The sequence below is a fragment of the Rhagoletis pomonella genome, unplaced genomic scaffold (genome assembly GCF_013731165.1).
Source record: "Rhagoletis pomonella isolate Grant_MI unplaced genomic scaffold, Rhpom_1.0 Rhpom_scaffold_00005, whole genome shotgun sequence".
Lineage (NCBI taxonomy): Eukaryota > Metazoa > Arthropoda > Insecta > Diptera > Tephritidae > Rhagoletis > Rhagoletis pomonella.
The window spans coordinates 16,805,233-16,829,084 of NW_023458559.1; the positions used below are offsets into that span (position 1 = coordinate 16,805,233).

Genomic DNA, 23,852 nt, shown 5'->3' on the forward strand with positions numbered 1-23,852 from the left:
AATGGTTGCAAAAAACGCGCATTTCTTAAGAAGGTGCCTTAAAATACCCACAAAAAGGGTTGTAAAAACAACCTTCATTTCTTAAGTTGGTGCTATAAAAAAACTACACAAGTAAGTTTACGACATGCAGCTGTGTCTTAAAAAACGCACACAAGCAATTTTCCGATTTGCAATTGTGTCACAGTGATACCTTCATTTTTTAAAACGGTTGAATAAAAAACCCACACAACTATGTTTACGACATGCAAATGCATCACAGTGATGCCTTGGTTTTAAAAGGGTTGTAAAAACGCTAATTTCTAATAATTTTTTTTTAATTTCTTTTCTATTACTAAGTTAAATTCATTTTTTGATTTACATATGTTCTGACTAAATAAATTTCTAAAGAGAAAAATAAACTCCAAAAAGAAAAAACATAGCCATTTAGCTGATTTTTTCATGTAAAGGCCAAAAATGGTGATTTTTTGAAATGATTGTATGGGGAACCCCCAGGGGAGTTCCAGGGGGTCTGCCACTGGCATGGGTGGATCGGCCGTCCAAAGTTAGTGGGGGTCGGTCATACATTTGGACTCGATTGGAGCACTCTAAATGGGTCAAAGTGGGATTTTTCAAAATTTGCCCCTACCCAAAAGTTCGACCCAAATTGGGGGACGTCAGAATTCGTTTTAGAGGTATGGTTCCTTCGGCAAAGTTTCTTATTTTGATCCCTAGAATATGATTTTCACAGAGCAATGGGCGATTTTTTGCCTCCCCACAAATCGACCCGGCCTACTAAGGAGGGTTGCCACCTGTTTGAAAATTTAACGCAATATAATTGAAATAGGTATCAAATTAAAGAGTTTGAGGAAAGAAAACTTTAGGAAATACTTTTGTGCAGGATTGCCACCTATTTGAAAATTTTAACTCAGTTATATTGATTAAACAAATGAACAGTGTGGGTAGCGAACTAAAGAGTTTTTAAAAGTCCTAGAGTAGAATGTTTCTTTGAAGAGCGTTGCCACCTGTTTGAAAATTTATCTCAATTAAATTGGTAAAATAAATGAAATGTTACAATATCGGCATCAAACTGAAGGCATTTAAAAATCTTGATTTAGAAATCTATATTTATATATATAAAAATGTTGTGTTCCTTTTTAACGGTCATCGAAACTCGAGAACCGCTGAACTGATTTGAATATTTTTTTTTTTGTATTGTTCGGTATCATAGCAGGATCATTTATATTACAAAAATAAATAAATGAAGTATTTCAATATCAAGGTTTACGGCCGAAAATATATTTGAGGAGGGTTGCCACCTGTTTTAAATTTTAACCAAATTTGCATAATTGATAAAATAAGTGACTTATTAAAATGACTGTTGGAAATACTTTTGAGGAGAGTTGCCACCTTTTTGAAAATTTTAACTCGAAAGCTTAGTATGTTGCACCAATGTATTTTCAATATAAAGCGATAAAATAAATAAACCAACGCAAAATTAGTCCCTTGTCAAATATGTTTGATTTATTATTATTTTTTTATGGATATGTACAAATGTAGAGCGGGTACGGACGATGTGTGGTGGCTGACGGCCGTTCCTAGTTGAATACGGGAAAATAAGTACCCGCGCTCTTTTCAATAGAATTGAGTTCAACCTCAAAGCAGTAAAACTGTTTAGAGGGGAAGTTAAAAAAAAATTAATTTGGCGGGAAAAATTTATGACAGTTTCTAATAAATACATGTGTACATGTATGCGTACTTATGTACATATATTATTAAGCATTAGGGTGGACTGTTTTGGATTGATTAAATAAATGAAATATTTGCAATGTGGGTATCAAACTAAAGAGTTTTAAGAAGACTTACAATCGAAAATATGTTTCAGGTACAATATGGGTGCCAAACGAAAGGTATTTGAAAAATCTTGATTTGAAAATATTTTTAATAGGACTAGCTAAAAGTAAAAACTGAAAATATTGAAATTAAATGAAATATTACATAACTGGTTCCAAACGAAAAGTGTTTGGGAAAGCTTTACTATGGATTTTTTTAAATCTTTCCACTTATCCAAAATCCGAACAATTTAAATAAATATAGAATTTACAACATCTTATCAAACGAAGTGATCATATTATCAACGAAGAGCTGGTACAACAATTACTTAATGTAAAAAATTAATAGACAAGTAATTTTTAAGCAAAAACACACTGACTCCAATTCTCATATAAAAATTTAATACTACCGTTAATTTTTTCATGATCCAATGATCGGATCTAAACCAAATTAGTATGGGATCACCTGGAAATCGGTTGACGTGGTCCAAAGTTATGCGGTAACATACATAAAAAATATACCGATGAATTGGTAACCTCCTCTTTTTTTTGAAGTCGGCTAAAAACTACTGACACAAATAACAAAATGATAAAAGAGTAACGAAAACCAAAAACTATCGCATAAAAGCTGTTTAAAAAATACTTAATGAAAACTTAAAATTGTTGTCACCATTCCCTAGCATTATAAATCAGTTAACTTTTAATCGTAAACAATTTCGTTTGGAGTCGCCGTAGCCTTCTACGTATATTGCGAGTAAGGAAATTTTGAATAACATGAGATAATATTATTATGATTATGATTATCATTACTAAATATTGTGAACTCCTATTCCCGATCAAGGATTCACAAATTGAAGCGAAAGCAGAAGCGCATTTACGATCGCATGATGTCCCTGCAAAAATCGTTGGATCATGTAGTCTATTTGTGGTAAATTGGAGTACTTACAAAAGTGTTCCTCTGTCATGCTGTAGCGGACCAACTGGTGTCTCTGCGCTAGCTCATTGTTTGTTGATTGAAGTTGAGCATTTGAAAGCACATTTGCATGTCTGGCTGTAGCTGAACGTGTAGAGATGCTCGCTGTTAGTTCTTAGCTCCCAGCATGTTCGGGTTTGAATACCGTCAGAGGCCACATATAATTCTTGGTTTTTATTAATTTCGAAAAAGTATTTGAGAAGTGAAGATTTTTGCAGGGGTAAATGTTAAGATAATAAGACATCATCGGTAACATCTCTTCTGCCTTTTCCAAGCTGGATAAGGAAGCAAAGCGTACGCGCCTGGTGGTAAACGAGGACAAGGTGAAGTATCTCCTGTCATAAAAATACAGTCAGCCCATTCGCGCCTTGGAACCCACGTCTTGACAGTTATAATTTCGGGAAAGTGGAGAATTTCGTTTACTAGGGAACCAGCATTATCACCGATAAAAATATTAGTATGGAAAACCCACGCAGAATCACTCTTGCCAACAAGTGCTATTTTGGACTGAGTAGGCGATTCGGGAGTAAAGTCCTTTCGCGACGTACAAAAACCGCACTCTATAAGTCACTCAACATGCCCGAGCTGTTATATGGCGCAGTTGCTTAGACAATTACTACGTTTATACGCATGCATAAGTCGCTTTAATTCATTTCGCCGCGATTCAAAACATATGTATAAACTGAATTTCAATTCGCTTTGAAAGAGCGAAGAGTTTTGGCTCACACTCCATTTCAAATCGGTAGTTTATTTCTCCAGACAGTTAGAAAGAGTGTATAAACACCGCTCTCACTCAAAGCGAATTGGAGATCAGCTGTTCCGCTCAAATTCCAAATAATCGCATCAGTATTTAAAAGCTGATTAATAATAATCGTTAATTTTCTTTACCACGATTTTATAATGCCGAATAAAACTAGATTTTTATCACTTTCCATTATGTTAACTTATAAAATGTCTAATGAAAACAGCTGATTTTGTTTGCTTTTGAAGGCGGTTACTTTGATGGCTTTATAAAGCCGTAAGTATAAACACTAGAGCGAAATGTGTACGGTGTCAATGCGCTTTCAATTAAGTCGATTATTCTGTGCGTATAAACGTAGTAAATGACAGCATTCAAATAGGCGGCTCTTGGAGTATTCGAGAGAAAGATCCTACGGAAGATTTACAGGCTTCTACGTGTGTGCGACGGGGATTACCGTAGATGATGGAACGATGAGTTGTATGAGATTTACAACGAAATGTAACTGGCTTAGATATGTCGTTCCAATAGGAATCGAAGTCCCAGGTGTGAAAGAATTCAACTCGCAATCCACTGATGGTAGCAGAGGAATGGGTAGCCCCCACTGCAATGGAGAGACCAAGTTGGCACAGAGTGAAATGACTGGCGTTCTTTGTCGAGCTCTGCCAAAATGGCTTAGGTGGTTACAAAGCCAAAGTACGAGTATAAGAAGAATATGCAAATTATAAATGACGGAGTTGGGGGACCATCTTCTTGGATGCGCCAGGAGGAACTAGGAAAATATTCCTTATCAGATGGATTCTGGCAACGGTTCGATCAAAAAATTACATTACCTTAGCTATCGCTTCGTCTGGAATTGCTGCGACAATTCAACTCTTGAGCTGCCATTGAACATATAAATCATCGAAACTCCCACGTGCAATATTTCCAGAGCATCCAATATGGAAAAAGTATAAAATAAAATTTAAACTCATTGTTTGGGATGAGTGCACCATGGCACATAAAAAATCGCTTGAGGTTCTTGATCGAATGTTGCGAGATTTGCATGGAAACGTTCAACTATTCGGGAATGAGACTCTACATACTGAAATTGAAAATAGGTGTGACAATTATCGTGTTACGGAATATTAATCAGCCAAAACTTTGTCACGGCACGTGACTCGCATTTAAGAAATTGATGAAAAAAGTATTGTAAGTGAATAGTTTAACGTCACCTTTCAATGCTGAAGAATTCCCATGATTCCGACCGATACACCATTTCAATTTAAAAGATTGCAATTCCCAATTCCATTGACATTCGGAATCACAATATAATGCTCCAGGTCGAACATTGGAAAAGTATGGTTTAGATTTAGATGCGGATTGCTTCTCAGATGTTGCGTGTTCCAGCGTCGGCAAACCAGATATCCTTGATATCTATGCAGAGAATGGAAAAACAAAAAATATTGTGTGCACACAAGTACTTATTACATAACCAAACACATATAAAACGTATGCTTTGTTTCATTAATAATTTATCGCCCATATAATAGAATATGGCACAGCAAAGCGTGGCAGGGTACAGCTAGTATACATATAATAACTTTCTTCTTATTTGGGGTTGACAAGCTTTAACTTCAGAGTCGTCTTTATTTCGTTTACGAATATGCCGCATGCAGCAGCCATGTTCACCACTGTTTGGAAAATGCAGCAGTGGTTTTTTTTCTTACACAGAATTTGATGCTCTTTCAGATGAGCAGTGGTTTTTTGAGGACCTCGATGATACTCGGATCCTACAGGCGAGGCGTCGCTTATCTCGCTGCAGCAACTGATACGGCTAATCAGGGGGGCTTGCAGCACTACCTTTTCGTATTGCCCAATCCCATCCCTGTCTCGAGGAACAATCGGAATACGAGACTCCTGACATACATGAATCCCAAATAAAAAATTTATTTATTATTTTTTTTTGGGCCCTGACTGGCCTTAGGTGAGGCAGCAGGCCCATTTCGTGTTCCCCCATGCATGGCGTCACCAAATATATGTATGGCCTCTGGGTCCCCTACTCTACTCGGTTTAGATTGATGGGCTGTTAGACTAAATAGTTTTACAGTCAAATGAAAATGAATTTCCCACGCATGTGTATGTAAATACATACTCTATTATTTGATAACATAAATACATACATACATGCATGCATATATACATAAGTATGTACATACCTACATACAAAAACAAACGCAGCACATCTCCCCGCAAACTCATCACCCTCAAGCGCAACTTTTTCAGTCCGACACAAAAATTCTAAAATCTAAAATTTAAGCCAAGTGAAAAGTGGCAACTATTTCTCTATCATCCAGTAAAATAAGTTATCTCGAATTTTGTTAATTTTTGGTAATTTTTGACAAAACAATCTATTTCCCTGTTCCATACCAATATTTCAATCATTAACTAGTATTTTAAGGTGTAATTTTAATTAACATTAAATAAAGTGAACGTTTTCTGCAGGAAAATACATTTTTTTTATATAATCAAAACTCCTAAATTCACAAACATATGTGGTTTTATCGGAAGTTCACAAATGTAACGTGGCAACCTAGCTCGTTTGCACGTTTTTCGGCCCGAAATTGTAAAAGGTTTGTCCATGACGCGCGACGATTTTTGTACAGGTGGGTCAATGTGCCTTGAACACCATTTGTATAAATGCAAAAAATGATTTTATTTATTTTTGAATATTAAAAATTTCTATACTTCAAACGTTTATAAATTTATGTTTACATATATCCACGGATGATTTTTAATTTTTTTCTTCCGTAAGAAAATCTTTAGTACCATAAAAAGATTCAACCACATCAAAGTACAAGCAATCCGATGTCCAAGTTAGCGCAAGTCCACTGTACATGTCCATATGTATGTACATATGCCTACATTTAAGAGTGTAAATATGTCAACTTTTTTTCGTTCCAGTTTTTACAAAGTGCAAGTATACAAGTGCAAGTAATTTTAAACACACATATGTATGTACACAGGCGATCAAAAGTGAGTTCATGCTGTTTTTTTTAAATATTTGCAATGTTTTTTAAGTTAAAATTTTTTGTTATTGTCGACGGCTTTTTCCGGGTTTATGGATATAACAAGTGCAATTTGTAAAATATAGCGCTAATTTTTTTTAATTTGTCTGCAAACGGTCATGCGCATTTTATTCTACAAGAAATTCCCTTTTATTTAGTAAAAAGTGCAAAAAGCCTACAGCAATAAACAATCAACCCGCCTTTTTAGTCGCCTAAAACTTGATCTTGTTCCACTAGAATTAAAAACCGATCTATCTGCATACTCAAAATTTTTCTAAAAACTCAGATTAACAGGTAAAAATTTAGACGTGAATTCGATGAATTTTTCTATGTTCTGTATAAAGTTTGAAATTTGGACTTATGTAGTTTTAATTAAAGCATTAAGCATATTTTTATAAAAAAATAACAAACACATTTTAACTTGAAAAACATTGCAAATATTAAATAAAAACACTATGCACTCACTTTTGATTGCCAGTGTACATAAGTGTACATATGTATGTACATATGTAAATTTTATGCAAAACTATAATTTTATTAAATTGTATTTGCATCTTCACAAAAAGAGACCAAGCTAAACAATTTAACAAAAATTACAAATTAATGAAAATTAGATTTGCCATATTTTCGTTTATCTGCTCGCAACACGAAGAAGAGCGGATTTTATGTTGCTCAACATTTTATTATGTTATCAACATTAAATTCAACAGAATTTCTGTCAGTTAAGAAGCGTTTCCGTGGTTAACTTTTTCAAAGCTGTTAATTTTTCACCCGAGAATAGTTTCCACTTTTAATTTGCACCTTCCCTATCTATCTGTCTGTTAAAACAGATATATGTTTAAACAGATATGGGCGGATGACAAATTTTCGGGTCATCTTTTTTTTCAGGCGAAACTCAGGATAAGGCAGAATAACTTTGAAAACTATGCAAAATCGCAATTCTATGTACAAGTAGTCGATACCTTCCCGATATTGAGTAGGTATCGATACCTTGTTTGATACAAGTACAAGTACGGATTTGAGTAATACCTTGATGGTATGGATTTATACCACAATGATTTCCACTGAGTCGTTTGCACCTTCTCGTTCTTAAAGTGTTCTTACACGATATGTATTTGCATGTGTACATGCCATTTTTTACATATGGAAATGTTAAAATATCGTGTAAAGGCAAATTAGATTAGATTTAGCAGATGCACGTACAGTATATTTTGCTTTGCTGTCTTTATGATTAAGTGCACATTTAAGATACCTACCCCAAAATGCGCATCAGAGGCATTATTTTTAACATTTATAAGGAAACTGCTCCGATAGATGCATTCAACATACCTACACATTGGCAATACCTGCCTTATAAATTGTGCAACTAGTATCAATTATCCAAGAAAGTACAGTAAATTTTGCTTAGCTGCACATCCCTCTTTGCACGAAAAACTTGTGCACCTAACCGAAAAAGGCACTTAAGCGAATTTTCTTTACTACTTCAATGAGGAAGGTATCCGAATCCCTATGAAACCAAATAATGGAGAAGCACTTATCACGTAGAAAATAATGCAAGCGAAATTTTTTTTCGAATGGTATCTTATTATCTATATAACTAGACAAATTGATAGCCATTTCCGTAGTTCTGCGATATGAGTAAAATAAATAAAAGCTTGTAAAATTAGGTAATTGTAGGCCAGTGCAGGTAAACGTAATACTTTCTTTGATAATTGATACTAGTTGCACAATTTTTAAGGCAGCTATCGCCAATGTGCAGGTATGTTGGATGCATCTATCGGAGCAGTTTCCTTATAAATGTTAAAAATAATGTCTCAGATGCGCATTTTGGGGTAGGCATCTTAAATGTGCACTTAAGCATAAAGGCAGCAAAGCAAAATATACTGTATTACGTTTACCTGCACTGGCCCTACAATTACCTAATTTTACAAGCTTTTATTTATTTTTCTCATCTCGCAGAACAACGAAAATTTCTATAAATTTATGTAGCTATATAGATAATTAGATACCATTCGGTAAAAATTTCGCTTGCACTAATTTCTACGTGGTAAGTGCTCCTCCAATATTTGGTTTCATAGGGATTCGGATACCTTCCTCATTGAAGTAGTAAATAGAATTCGCTTAAGTGCCCATTTCGGTTAAGTGCACAAGTTTTTCGAGCAAAGTAGGATGTGCAGCTAAGCAAAATATACTGTACATACTTTTAGTTAAGTATTATATACAATATATATATGTATATATATATTTTCTGTACTTTCCCTATCTAAATATGTATAAGAAAGGTCAATTCATGACCTTAATGTATTAAGAGTAAGTTTTTGTTTGTGGTGAAGAGGGGCTAAATAAAAATTGCTTTACCTCAAATATATATAAACACAACTCTATAACAAAAACATAACTTTTTTCTGGTTTAAACAGTAACATTAACTTCTTTTCTTTGGAAATAATGACTAAATTTAATTTTATCGCAGTCTCGGGACTTTTGCTATGAAAATATATAAAGGTCATTTCGTGACCTTAATGTATTAAGTGTAAGTTTTTCTTAATGTAACAGAAGGGTTAATAAGTCCATAAAACTGCTTCAGTTCCCTATTATATGAAGCTCATACAATTCACTTCATCAGAAGCATATACATACATTAGGGTGGTCCAAAATTAGTTAAGTCGGAATTTGAATGCTCTCACCCCTTAGAAATGTTATACATATATCGATAATATATAGGTCGCTCAAAGCGCTCAAAGTTTTCCATGTATTTTATATAAAAAAAAACTTTTCGTAGAAATGGTTATTTAACCATTTTTTAATACTAAATATTTTTTATTTATACCCTCATTGCCTTTCTGGCAATTTGGCGGACCTGTAAAATATAGTTACTATGAAAAAATGGTTAAATAAATAATTGGTTATTATTATTGAGAATCCCCTAAAGAGAAACAGATTTTTCCAATTGCAAAATTTCGGTTTTCAAGAATTTCATACCATTTCTACGAAAAGTGTTTTTTCCTTTACTTTTTCACATGCATTTTTGGACCACCAACATTTATTTATTATTATTATTATCAACAAACAGGACGCTTACAGACTATATGACAAATATATACATAGAATAAGGGAAATCCTTATGACAAGTGCCTTATGAGAAAATTCTTAAAAGTAAACTTTGAGTAAGAAAAATCGAAGTGTAAAGATGAAGAATAAGCATTAAATTGGGAGAGAGTCCTCCTTAAAGGAGCATTCATACCATAAACAGTTTTAACAACACCCACAAAAAACAATTCATTACAACGAAGAATACGTGAGGGAACATTAAAACGAATTTTCATAAGGAGGTGCGAGCAATCTATAGAGCCTACAATTATGTCAAAGACAAAGCACATCGATAACAAAGTACGCCTGGACTCTAAGGACATGAGATTTATCAACAAACAACGAGAACGATAGGACGGAATAGGGTCTACAAATTTCAACGGACGCAAAGCAAAGCGTATAAAAGCCCTCTGAACAGACTCCAATCTGTTCACATGAACTGTATGAAAAGGCCTCCAAACAAATACAGCGTATTCTAACCTCGACCGAACTAAAGACGAATACAACAGTTTGAGAGTATAAGGATCGGAAAATGAAGAGCAGTTGCGACGAATAAAGGCCAACATCGTGAATGATTTAGAAACAATAAAGTTTATGTGGGTGGTGAAGGTGAGCTTGGAGTCAAAATAAACACCCAAGTCTTTAACATCAGTAATTGATTTTAGCGGGACATTCGAAAAACAGTAAGAGGTTGGAACAATACTAATCACTTTTGCAAAAGAGGTATAATGACATTTACCAATATTGAGGGACAAACGATTATGCGCACACCAACAGTAAAAATTATCAAGCTCACCCTGGAGAATCAATGAGTCTTCTCTATTTTTAATTTCATAGTATATCTTCAGGTCATCCGCATATAGAAGAAACTTACACTTTGAGAAACAGGAAGATATATCATTAATAAAGATAACAAATAATAACGGACCTAAGACACTACCCTGGGGAACACCAGAGGAGGAGACAAAAGAATAAGACGATACATTATCAAAACGAACAACACAGCGTCTGTTATACAGATAGGATGTGATCCACTTCAGAAACTCTGAATGAAAGCCCAGGCCTTCAAGTTTAGCTATCAATATTCGATGAGGCACCCTGTCAAAAGCCTTAGAGAAATCGGTATATATAGCGTCAATTTGGAATCCCTTTTGAAAGGTTTCCAAACAGTCCTCTGTAAAAGCAGCTAAATTGGTTAACGTAGATCTGCCCGGCACGAACCCATGTTGGTTGGGACATAATAAATGTTTAACAGCAAAGTAAATTTTATCTTTTCCTATGGACTCAAACAGTTTTGAGACAGTGGTAAGCTTAGAAATCGGCCTATAATTCTCAATACAATTTTTGTTACCACTTTTAAGAATTGGCGTAATAAAAGTCAATTTCCAGTCATCGAGGAAAACTCCGGCAGATAGAGACATGTTAAAAATGTGCCTCAAAGGCGCAATTAGTGAAGGACAACTGTTAAATAAAATAACCGAGACGCCGTCTACATCAGTGTTAGTGGATAGTTTAAGCTGGTTAATGCCATTAGCTACATCCTCGTCTGTCAACTTTAATTTCCCGAAGTTAATGGGAGTATCTAAATTTGACAAAAGATCTTCAGGAATAAAATCATTATCAGAATTACCTGAAATAAAGTTGGAAGAGAAAAAATCAGCAAAAAGATTAACAGCTTCGGAGATGGAGTTGGCTGACACCCCGTTAAGATGGACCGATGCAGGTATATTAGAGCAATTTTTCTTTGATTTAATATAACTCCAGAAGAACTTGGGATTAGATTTAATATCGCTTTCTACGCCGCGAATATAATTCCTATACAAAGATTTATTGAGCCTGTTAAATTCAGCTCTATAAAACACCTAACGCTCACTCAAATTAACATCGTTGGAATGCTTTTGTCTTTTGTAGAACTTATTCTTCTTATTCCTTATACGTTTGAGTTCTTTAGTAAACCATGGACGCTTAGCGGTTTTCGAATTAAGAATTGGGATGTGACCCACACAAATATCACAAAGTTTAGACTTAAAAATATCGTAGCAACCAGTTACATCCACATTTCCAAAGAGCTGGGACCAATCCAAATCAAACAAATTATTCAATTCAGCAAAATTACAACAAGAGTAGTTAAAAGCAACCGTCTGACTAGCAGTCGGTAATTCAAGATATTGGTAAAATTCAAACTCCAAAACCATAGGGCTATGATGCTGATTTGGAGGGGAGATGTAACTGGCCGCATGACATAGCTTGAAATTTTTATTAGAGCTAATAAATATTAAATCTAAAATTCGGTTTAACTCATTAAAAAAACCATTGATTTGAAATAATTCAATACATAATAAATTATCAATTAAATATGATTCAGAAAAAGTAGTAACATTTGATGGGGTGAGGAAAATATTGTTATAAATAAAGCTCCAGGAAATATTACATAAATTAAAGTCACCTATAACACAAAGTTGGCTGTTTCCAATTTTCTCGTGGAGTGCCAGTATATTGTCAACATGTGCCTTGTATATGACATCACATCTACCCGGCGGAATGTAGGACACACAAATGTACAGCACACCACAGGTGCCATGTAATTTTACACAAAGCTGATCCAACAGGGAGTTGGCATCTAGCAGCGGATAACAAGAAGCTCGAAGATATCTGCGCGCAGCTATCAGTACACCACCACCCCTACTAACACCAGTTTTAGCAAAATCTCTGTCTTTGCGAAAAACGTCAAAGAGAGCTAAATTAAAGAACTCCGCATCGAAAAAGTTAGCATTCAGCCAGGTTTCTGTCAGAACGAAGCAGCCATAATCCAATTGTGAGCTGAGAATGTAGACAGATTCGGATTTTGTCCTGAGTCCCGAAGTATTTTGGTGATAGATACTTATTTTCCGATCACCAGAGGTGGAATGACTTTCTCTTCTTGGGCTGCGGTTGGGCATCTTTTTGAAAAAAATCAAAAGGCCGGACAGCGGAGGGCCAAATATCCGATGACAGAATTTTTGAGTAGTCAGATTCTGAAACTCCAAGCTTGAAATTAATGTGCTTAATAGTTTCCAAATCAGAATCCTTTTTGACCAGTTTATAGCATACAATTGTCTTCTTATCGATAGCTGCATATTTAGCCACATAGGCAATGATGTCATCAGTCCTTACAGTAGGCAAAAACGATGATAAGTGCAACCATTCGCGGCGAACAACAACTCCCAGCTCCGAGTTCTCATTTGACCCAAATACACACCGCCTATGTCTCTTATGAGTACGCTTTTTATCCATAACGGACCACTGTGCATTATTTGCTTGCGCATTGTTAGTTGCGTTTTTCGCTTGTGCGTTGCTCAACCTAGCATTATTCGCCAAAGCCGCAGCAGCGGCATACGTAGGCACAGCGTTAGCAGGGCCAGCAGTTGGTGAACAGGGAGAAGTACAAGCAGGCGGAAGAGATGAAGCAGAAAAACCGATGTTATTACCAGGAGTAGTTGGCGAGCGAGTAAAAGCAACAGCAGCAGAAAAACCGGTATTACTACTAGGAGTAGTTGAAAAACCGGTATTAGTATCAACTACATCAAGAGCGGTATAACCAGTATTTATACCCGGCGCATCAGAAACACAATGCATTTCAGAACTTTTTCGTACTGCAACAGCATCATTAGATGGCGCAGTGAAAGCGCGCTTTGGCAATTTACCAGGCTGAGCAACAACACTATCACTAGCTTTTGCTTGCGAACGCGTCGTTCTTTTGTTTCCACTAGTAGCAGGAGCCGGCGAAATAGAATTATCATTTTCTGGTTCAATTAATGCGATAAAAATGCTTTTTAATTTTTCCAAATCCGAAATCGCGTTTAAGATTTTATCTTTCGGCCCACAATGGGCCGTACAATTAGTACATACAGGCAGGTTCTGCAATTCACTTCCGAGTGAATTTGAACCAAATTCACTTTGAATCCGACATTTGGTGTTCTGTGTTTGACTTTCCGAGTTTCATTTCCACATTTTTTTCCAAAATGAGTTCCGAGTGAATTTGGATGTTCTGATAAACGAAAAAAATCTTCGGATTTCATTCACTTCGTTTCAAGTTTGTGGATTTTATGCATACACACAAATATTGAATTAGCGGTTGTGATCGAGACGAAGATGTGAGTAAATTTAAAATTATTAATGAGATATATTAATAAAAAAACTAATAAGAATAATAGAGTAACATATTTTACATAGATTAATGGTTTCAGGGGAAAACATAAGAATTCTAAACAGGAGGCGGTCCTTCTTAAATTTATGGAAGACCACAAGGACATTGCACGGGGCTACGTAAAGGGAGACAAAACGAAAGTAGACGCACTGTGGAAGGAGTTAGTCGTCGAACTGAACGAGCATGGTCCTCCCCAAAAGGATGTTTCTGGCTGGAAAAAAGTAAAAAAATATAAAGAAGACGTTCACTTTTTGATGCAAAAATGCGAAACGCAAAAATTAGCGTTTGTTTTGTTGCTTTGCTGTGCGTTTGTGCGAAACGACGCCATAACGGTGATAAATGTTTGTTATAAAAAACTGTCGATTTTCCCACTTTCGCTCAAACGCACACAGTTTCGCATCAAAGAGTGAACTCTAGTATACAAATTGGCTATACAAAATATTTTGTAATCGAAATATAACAGGTTTGGATGGATTGGAAGGCGTTCGTCAGGAAAAAAGTAGCGCACAATAACTCGGAAGCCAGAGCAACTGGTGGAGGACCATTTAACAAGCATGTCCTTACACCAACAGAAGATGCTATAGCCCAAATGTGCGGAATTTACACTGTGGTGGAGGGCATTTCAGGCACACAAGACTTTGGTGTGTCTTCTGAAAGAAACCAGGAGGCAACCTCCGAAAGCTCCGACGAAGATGCTGTGCCATCTACAAGCCGTGCAGCTATAGCAGCGCGATCCCGTCGACGGGAACCTATGGTGACTGATGCTCTAAAGTCGAACATTAGCGAGCAAACAAATGCAATGAATTCCTTAGCAGAAGGACTTACAGAAAATGTGGAGGCCACAAAGAATGTAAGTAGTGGCATTAGCAGCCTTTGTGAAGCCGTTAAACAAATGACAGCTGCGTTAGTGGAAGGGAATGTTGAAAACAAGCGTCACCATGCTCAAATGGAAAGACTACGCCAAGAAGAAAACGAGCTAAAACTTAAGGAAATTGAAATAGAAGAACTTAAGATGTATTTAAAAAACCATTCTAAACGAAGTAGCTAATATGAACTTTAGTTACTGAAATGAATTAAATTTTAGTTTGCATTACATGTTTAAGTTAATAGTTTCAAGTGAATAGTTTCAAGTGAATTGTTTTAAGTTAAAAATTTTCTGTAAATAATTTTATTTAAGTAGTCTTCTGTAAATAGTTTTCTGTAAATAATTTTCTGTAGATACATATTTTTCAATGTACATATTAATGTATGTTATGGTTTAAATATGAATCTGAACTTTATTTTAATAAATAGTGAATTGCATTTCATTTTATTGAAGTGAATATAAATATGAGCATTTTATTCAATAAGGCGCTTTAAACTTTCAGGAAATTGTATCACTTTAAATATTCAAATTAATTTTTCATGAATTCGAGAATAGGCGCGTCGCGATATCCTCCCTTATCATTATAGCCTCGCCATCAAGAGTAGCTTCGTTTATTATTCCTTCAACAACAGGTTCATTATCCTCGTCCATAGGGCCTGCCTCAACTAACTCCTGCACTTTATAATGTCTACAGATATTATGTAATGCACAGCAAACATTTGTAATTTGCACCACCTTTTCAGGTTGATATTGTAGAGATCGACAAAGGCACCTAAATCGGCTTTTTAGAACCCCTATTGTTCTTTCTACAACATTACGCGCTGAAGAATGCTTCAGATTAAATATGTGCTGTGCTGTCCCAACATTTGGGTCTCTAAATGGGGTTAACAAAAAAGGTTGAAGTGCGTACCCAGCATCACCTAAAAGCCACAAGCCGCGTTCACCGTTATCGTAATTGCGTTTGAAGTAATCATGAGCTCTGCTGACACTCCATATCAAAGCATCATGACTTGAACCAGGACGACGAGCGTCAACTGCTCTGATTACCATATTGTAATCACATATCTACAAAAATATATTCAAAAAATTGAGTTAATTCGAGCATAATTTTTGTCAATAAGTTAAATAAGCACTTACAATCATTGCATTGATGCTAAAATAACCTTTTCTGTTGTAAAATAGGCTGGAATCTTTATGCGGCTTGGTTATTTTAATATGCGTCCCGTCTACGCAACCAATGACTCCGGGTATACCAAAGTTTTGATGAAAATGCTGTTTCGATTTCGTTTTCTCGTCTTCGGTCATGCTTAAATTTATCCACCGGGAACATATATATTTTTCTAAAATCTTTAGCACGCGTGTAATTACTTTTGCAACCGTACTACGACCCATTGCAATATAACTATCTTTTCCCACAGCCTTTTGGAAGCCACCTTCCTCCAAAAACTTTAGTGTGGCCGCCAATTGCAGTTGCGCCGGAATGGATGTTTCTTTTAAATGTAGAACAACAACGTCCAATAACATGTTAAATGCACTTTTGTTGACCCGGTAGCTGGATACGAACCTATTTAAATTTTTTGTACAAAATTGCCCCTAAGAGCGAACACCAAGTACTTACACCAATTCAGAGACATCTAAAGGATTGGAATGATCGCGCAGAATCCTTCTATTAAGGGTTTCTTCTGCAAGTCTCTCATTTTCTACTAAAATAGCCGCAAACGTAGTTAATGCACTCATTTTTCGTTTTTTTATCCAAAAATTTATTATTTGTTTTGGTTAAATTGACAGCTATCAGCTGTTAAGTTCATCTTTACTTATTCATCACCAGCTTTAGTTCATTTTCAGCGTGAATCAAAAACCGAGTTCTAAAATGAACTAAAAATTCGGTTTTCAGAACACCAAAATCAAATTCACTCGGTTATAGATTCATATTCACTTTCACTCGGATTCCAGAACCTGCCTGATAAAGACATTATTCCGAGATAAATGAAAATAAACACAGAGCGATAGAAAACACGACCGAACTATTCTGCAGTCACAGTCACTTTATATACATATATTATTATTGCTCTTCAAATAAATGTTAATATTAAAATTTTCACTTTGATTAGACAAAACTGCTCTAAGCAATAGGTGTAGGTTGAAAGTGTGCACAAAAGAAATGTTCGCATATTTATTCTGAATCATACTGCTGATAAAACTTTTTCACGAAAAATGACTGTTTTAAGATTTATAAACAAATAAATAAAAGTCTATTTGTTTATGAGTTTTTATACTGTAGGTTCTGTGGGCCTCCGATTTCCTCACTACATGTGCTCTTTTTTTGTTTGAATGCGCTATTTTGTATCCTCAAGCTGTCCGAAAATGCGCGGGGAGCGACTTTCGAAAATAGTAGACCACCTCTATTTCATATATCGTCGCTTAAAGTACAAAACCACGTATCGTCATTCTGCAAAACCACGTAACTGACAATCCTTATCCATTCGTCCTGAAATATACTAGCCAGGATTGCGATTGCTTTATAAACAAGTAATTTTTAGCAAAAAAAAAACCGACTTAAAAAAAATATATATATATCTATATATTTCATGATTCAATGATCGGATCTAAACCAAATTAGTATGGGACCACCTCTGACACACTACCTTTCCGTTGCAAAAAGAATTATTGAATCGGTTGACGCGGTCCAAAGTTATGCGGTAACATACATAAAAAAAAAAAGTAAAAAAAAAAATAAAAAAAATATTCCGACGAACTGATAACCTCCTCCTTTTTTGGAAGTCGGTTAAAAAGCGAACCATTTTGAAATACGAGTGTTTTTATCTCTATGTATATCGTCGTTGAAAGTATAAAACCGCGTATCAACAAAACGCAAAACCAGGTATTAAGATAATGCAAAACCGCGTATGTGAGTCTGCATAAATTATTTTCTAGAGAGTAAAAACACTCATATTTCAAAATGGTTCTCTTTTTTATAAAGCAATCGCATTTCTGGCTAGTATATTTCAGGACGAATGGATGAGGATTGAGCCAAATTCTTGTGTGAGCAAATCCAATTTTTGGCAGCAAATGTCAGTTACGCGGTTTTGCAGAATTACGATACGCGGTTTTGTACTTTAAACGACGATATGTATGTACATGTACGTGTAAATGCACATACAAACTTACGTAGTTTATACGAATGTTACATTAAATCCCGCACTCTCATTGTCCTTTATGAATTACCGTTACACTTTCCATTGCTCCATCCACTATTTTGAGCTTGCTTTGCTGCTACTAAATCATGAATTATTAACTTGTTTTTCAAACAATAAATTTTCGCATTAGCTGGAATGGCTTTCCAACGCTGGACCATTTGCATACACATACAATGTACTAGGCAGGCGCTAGAATGGTGAGAAGTGGCTATGCCACATTTTTACGCTGCAGATGATAAGAACCATTTTATTGTATTCGGTGGCTCATAATGGGGAATTTGTGCTTTTCATTCAGTTTTCTATAAATTTATGACTTTCTACAGCGAAATTATGAATTGTAAATGGCAAGTCCTGAAATGGTAATACATGCACATGTACATTTACAGGGTTACCAGGAAAGTCGCCCTAGATATTTATGGACAGTATTATTTAGATCATTTCTGATTAATTTGGTTATATGTATGACATGATGTCCAAAACTTAACTGTTTTCGAAATATTGGAATTTAAAGATTATTGTAAAAAAAAATGCTGCTGTACGTCCACTTTTTGCTGTTGTTATTTAAAAGGTACGGAGGATAAAATTTCGTAAGAAGGTAAAAATTATAGAAATACAAAAACTTAACAATTTACACTTTTTGAAGTGAAACTTCTTAGGTTGCAGTATCGCAAAAATGGTTAGTGAAATTTTTAAAACTAACAAGTAAGAAAGTCTAAGTTCGAGCGGAGCCGAACATTAAAAACCCGGCACAAGTATTAAATATATGTTTTCCAACTGAAAAGTACCGGTACATGGTAAGCTGGCGTGATTTCACCCCTATTTTAAACATCTTTGATAGAACGTTTAGTTAGACATAATGAGATAAACTTATATAGTCATATGTGGGTGATAACACGCCCATTTTCCAAAATTTCAAAAAATGTTACTTCTTTTCAAGGGATTGTTTTTAGTATCAAACTTTAGTAAGTTAGCGTCCCTAAAGTTCCAAATATTGACGTTTCAAGCATTTCTGAAATTTACCGTTATATGAAAAGCGGCCGTAATTTTAGTCCGATTTCAATAATTTTCAACGTTTTGCTTTTATGTGGCAAGCACAATAACCATACCAAGTTTGGTACAAATTGGTAGAACGGTTACCGAGATACATATATGTGATCATAAGTAGGCGGTGCTACGCCCATTTTCCAAAATTTTATCATAAGCGATTTTATCATAAGTGCATAAAGAATTGTTGCAAGCATCAATTTTGAATAAATTAGCTTGAATATTTACTGATTTATCGAATATTTCGTATTTCTCTAAATTACCGTTACATGGGATGTGGGCGTGGTTATTGTCCGATTTTAAAAAAAATTTCAGCCATTTGGTATGTTGTACCAAGGCCAACAACTTTGCCAAGTTTGGAAGAAAGTTATTGTAAGTATCAATTTTGAGTGAATAATCTTCAGTAGTTAATAAAATATCTCAGTTTTCGTATTTCTGAAAATTACCGTTATATGGGAGGTGGGCGTGGTTATTGTCCGATTTTGTCCATTTTCAATACCATCCGTCCTACGCCCGAAAGAAGTGCATGTACCAATTTTCGTTAAGATACCTCAATTTTCACTCGAGTTATCGAGTGCACAAACGGACGGACGGACAGACAGTGACCGCTTAATCGATTTCTCTTTTAATTCTGATTATTTTTGTATACATTTGCCTATATCTATCTCGTTTCGTTTTTCCTGTTACAAATAACCGTTATGTGAATAAAGTTATAATACTCTTGTGCACAAGTGCGCTCGGGTATAAAAATGTTACATGAGTAAGAAGGAAGATGTAGTATACAGAAAGATTAAAAAGTAAGAAAACGATGTATGCACAGCGATACATAGCGATAGCACAAACATCTTCAACGTGCATACATAGGAGTAAATTTTTAAGCGGCACTCAACAATTTTAATTTAGTAAATCAGAAAATCACAACGATGCCTAGAGTCGTAGGTCTTCCCGCTGAGCTATTTCAGTATTGTACGAGAAGTGAGAATTTGTGCATTTATCGACAGAGCGCAACTAGCACACCAAAAGTTTCAATTGCCCCTCTCTGCAGCCGTTTTTTTGCATAAGCTTTTTCGAGATTCCTCACCGATAGCCTCACACCGACAGTACAAAGTTTTCTTGCACAGCAAGAAAAAATATTTATTTGCTTTGCTTACCATTCGAAGTTTATACGATTGACAAACGGGCTCACTTATTTGCATAAACAGCCTTTATTTGCTTTAACTCATGCATTTTCCTCTTTAAAATGCGCATAAGCAGCCAAACAAATACACGAATGTTTTTGGGAATTAACTCGGATCCGGGGAATTTTCAATGACAACACTGGTAAAAACGGCCAGCTGTTGTCTTTTGTACAAGTAAGCAAACAAAGCAGGCGAGTTTGACCAAGGCATAACAAGGTAAAAGTGATTTCGACATTTCTCTTTTTTTAACTTCGACTGAAATTTCAACTCTTAACCCTATACAATTAAAAATTTAAATTTTTTGAATTAAAAATTTTAATTTTTTTAATTTAATTTTCAATTGTGAGCTGCGCGACTGATTTTAAATACACAATAAAATGAAAAGGACTTACGAGCGGTTCGCTGTGTGTGGCAAGAGCCAGGACATCAAACTTTATTATCAAGTGAAGCGACAACGATGGGCAAATAGCTGCAGTGGTCACGGCACTTTTTCTCTAATTTTTTCCATTCTTTTTCTCTGTGACCAACATGCTGTTCATGGGCTCAGTTGTATTTTTTTGGTAAATTTTTTTTACTAAATTTTACATTTGTAAAACAGTATATGTATGTGTATAAAAATGTCAAAGACAAACCAAACAAGGTTTTCTAGCATTATTATTATTCTGCATAAGTACTACTTTGTATACACCTGCAACAAAAATGTACCATTCTGCTACTAAAAGGAGAAATAGTATGAAAAATACTCCATTTCGTTGCTAAAAGAAACAAATAATAAATTGTATTCACAAGCCAACCCTTTTTTGATCAGTGATTCGTCTCAGCCGGCTGGTAAAATTTTAACCGATTGGCCATGCGGTTCAGTTCTCTCGCTCGCTCTCAATTATTTTGTTGTGCAGTGAAAGCAACAACAATGGTGACCAGAGATCATATGCTCGTTTGCGTAACAGCGCCGTAAGCAGACGCGTTTGTTCCCAGGTGCAGTACCTCTACCATGCAATTCCCCAATGCGTGAATTATCTGAAGTGTCGGCCGTACCTAAGGTATATGAGGAAACGAACTTAGCTTTTGATGCACGGACCCTAACTGAGCAAGTGTGCCATAAACAAGCACGACCGGGTCCACGAGAACACTAACATACTACAGGGTGGGCCGAAAAAGACCAGGTCCATAGTCTGCCTAGCAGTGTGCGCTGTCACTCCATCTTGTTGGAACCACAAATTAGGATACTGCTCTGCCGTTGGCCGTAAAAATTTGTCAATAATTGTTCTGTAAGAAGCCCCAGAAATCATTTGTGGCGTTTCATCCTCATTCTCGAAGAAATATGGGCCGATAATTTTTCGGCCATAACACCGCACCAAACAGGGCATCTGGATGTGTGTAACTGTTGGTGTGTTGCCCTTGGGTTTTCAAAGCCCCACAATCTACAGTTTTGCTTGGTAATGGGATTCATCCGACATCAAAATATGACCTAAAAAATGAATTTGTGTGTCTAATTGCGTAAAACGAATAGCGTATTTTAGTCGCTGTTGGTGGTCTTGCTGTAAGTATCCATTGTGATTTCCAAGAGATTAACTAAAACATGCAGAAAGAAAATTAAAATAATATTAACAAAATAAAGAAGTTGTACGTATTTAACATTGGTAGGTCTTATTTGGTCTACCCTATATATAAGCAATATGAAGGATCTTGTGTCGGTCTTGAATTGTAAGCACTCCATCGTTTGCGCATACATGGCGCATGAGGACGAGCTGGAACCACCTCCACTATTGCTGCGTGGGACTATAGCCGAAGCAAGGCGACGATGCAAGCTCGAGGCACTCGTGCTGGGGAAGCTCAGACATCAACGCGAAAGGTGAGTATCTTTTTGATTTTATTCTAAGTGAGGACTTAGGTATTTGTAATAGAGGTAACGAACCGACCTTTATCACTGCGGCCAGGCAAGGGGTCCTCGAACTTACCCTTGCGTCGTCTTCTTTATTATCCCGTATTTCCTATTGGAGGGTTCTTCAGGTTCACTCCTTCTCGGACCATAGATATATTCAGTTTTATCTGGATGAAGATCGTCCTAAAATTATGCCCTATAGAAATTTTAGGAGAACAAATTGGGACCTCTATAGCCAAAAATTACGGGAACTACTCCCAGATGCCCCTCCGGTAAACTTAAGCACTGAAATCTCAATTGAGGACTCGGTAGAGAAATTTACATCAGCCTGTAGGTGTGCCATTGAAAGCTCATGCCCGCTGAGCAGGCCCTCGGGCAAAGTCCGACCGATATGGTGGACGATGGAACTCTCGGAACTTAGGGCGTCAAGCAGGCGCCTTTTCAACAAAGCCCGGAAGAGTGGACAACACTCCGACTAGGAAATCTACAAGGTCGGACTGGGTATATATAAGACCGAGATAAGAAAGACCAAAACTGAGTCGTGGAGAAATTCCCTCGAAGTAGTAGAAGGTTGTCATGAATCGTCTCGATTTAGGCGAATCCTTGCGAGGAGTCCTGTACCTTTGGGATTGTTGAGGGACGAAGAGGGAAACTGGGCCATGAGCGGAGGGGAGTCGCTTAAGCTACTCCTTGACACTCATTTCCCAGCAAACCCCACACCGTGTGAGCTTACCGGTGTCGGTACGGTTGGCTGCCCAACATTATCCGGTGAACTACTGGAAAACGCCGACTGCTTTGGGCGATTGACTCTTTTGAGCCCTTCAAGTCCCCCGGGCCGGATGGCATTATTCCTGCGCAGCTGCAAAAGGCTGTCGGGGTGTCGTGTCGCTGGCTCACCCCAATCTATGCGAGCTGCCTAGATGGGGGTACATCCCGGGGGCCTGGAGGAGGGTGTGGGTCACCTTTATCCCCAAAGCAGGAAAAAGCTCTCATGTGTCTCCGAGGGACTTCAGGCCAATCAGTCTCTCCTCCTTCTTACTGAAGACTTTTGAGAGGCTCATTGACCTGTATATAAGAAACAGGATTCCTCGAGAGCGATTGAGCCTCTCTCAGCATGTGTATTTAAAAGGCAGATCCGTGCACTCAATTGTTAAAGTCATAGAGGCGTCTCTTATGAACAAAGATTTTGTAGTTCGGGCCTTACTTGATATCTAGGGGGCTTTTAATAATGTGTTACCTGGGGCGATAGTAAGAGCGCTAACTAAGCTTGAAGTCGAGAGCCACTTAGTTGGGCTCATCTCTTGCATGTTGTACGACAGAACTTTCATAGCGCAGTGGCGTAGCCAGGGGGGCGCGGATTGGGGGGGATAGATCCCCCCCTTCGTCATTGAACTACAATTATTTACTTTTGAATTAATAACACAATACTATTTTGTCCTTCTGATTTAAAATTTTTTTTATTTCAGACGGATGACAAATTATCTTTTAATGAATATATGAGTAGTCCACTTGCAACCAGCGTTATGTGATTTTATAAAAGTAAGCCATAAATTAAAAAAAAAAACGTCTACGGCAACAAGTAACATCCGAACTGTATCTTTTTTTATTACCTGAAAATTTGGATGAATAAGAGCCTAATACCATTAAAAAAATAAAATTGCAGTATGGTAGATTTGCAAATTTTATATTTAAAAATTTAATATTGTTAGTTTTGAAACAGTGACTTTTACATAGCTAGCTTTTTTGAGCTTTTCGCGTTCTCTTCTCTAGGAAGATTGGTTTTCTTCTTTTTTGCGACCTCTTCCACTAGGCACCGAAACTACCACGTTTTCTTCCAGTTTTCTA

The 23,852-nt window shown here is 36.4% G+C and overlaps 1 protein-coding gene across 1 annotated transcript; it reads right to left on the reverse strand.

The window, feature by feature from the left end:
• Positions 1–15,243: 15,243 nt before the first annotated feature.
• LOC118740020 (putative nuclease HARBI1) lies at positions 15,244–16,011 on the reverse strand. Its single transcript, XM_036471519.1, has 3 exons — positions 15,844–16,011; positions 15,617–15,771; positions 15,244–15,394 (listed from the first exon to the last, which is right to left on the reverse strand). Exons 1-3 carry the CDS (start codon positions 16,009–16,011, stop codon positions 15,244–15,246), a joined length of 474 nt encoding a protein of 157 aa, XP_036327412.1.
• Positions 16,012–23,852: the final 7,841 nt, after the last annotated feature.

Bases quoted from the DNA above. Each gene is read 5' to 3' on its own strand.
- LOC118740020 (XM_036471519.1), bottom strand. From the start codon at position 16,011: ATGACCGAAGACGAGAAAACGAAATCGAAACAGCATTTTCATCAAAAC. The intron at 15,772-15,843 runs GTAAGTGCTTAT...ATATTTTTGTAG, and splicing joins TTAGCATCAATGCAATGATT to ATATGTGATTACAATATGGT. The intron at 15,395-15,616 runs GTACGCACTTCA...TAATATCTGTAG, and splicing joins TGGCTTTTAGGTGATGCTGG to ACATTATAAAGTGCAGGAGT.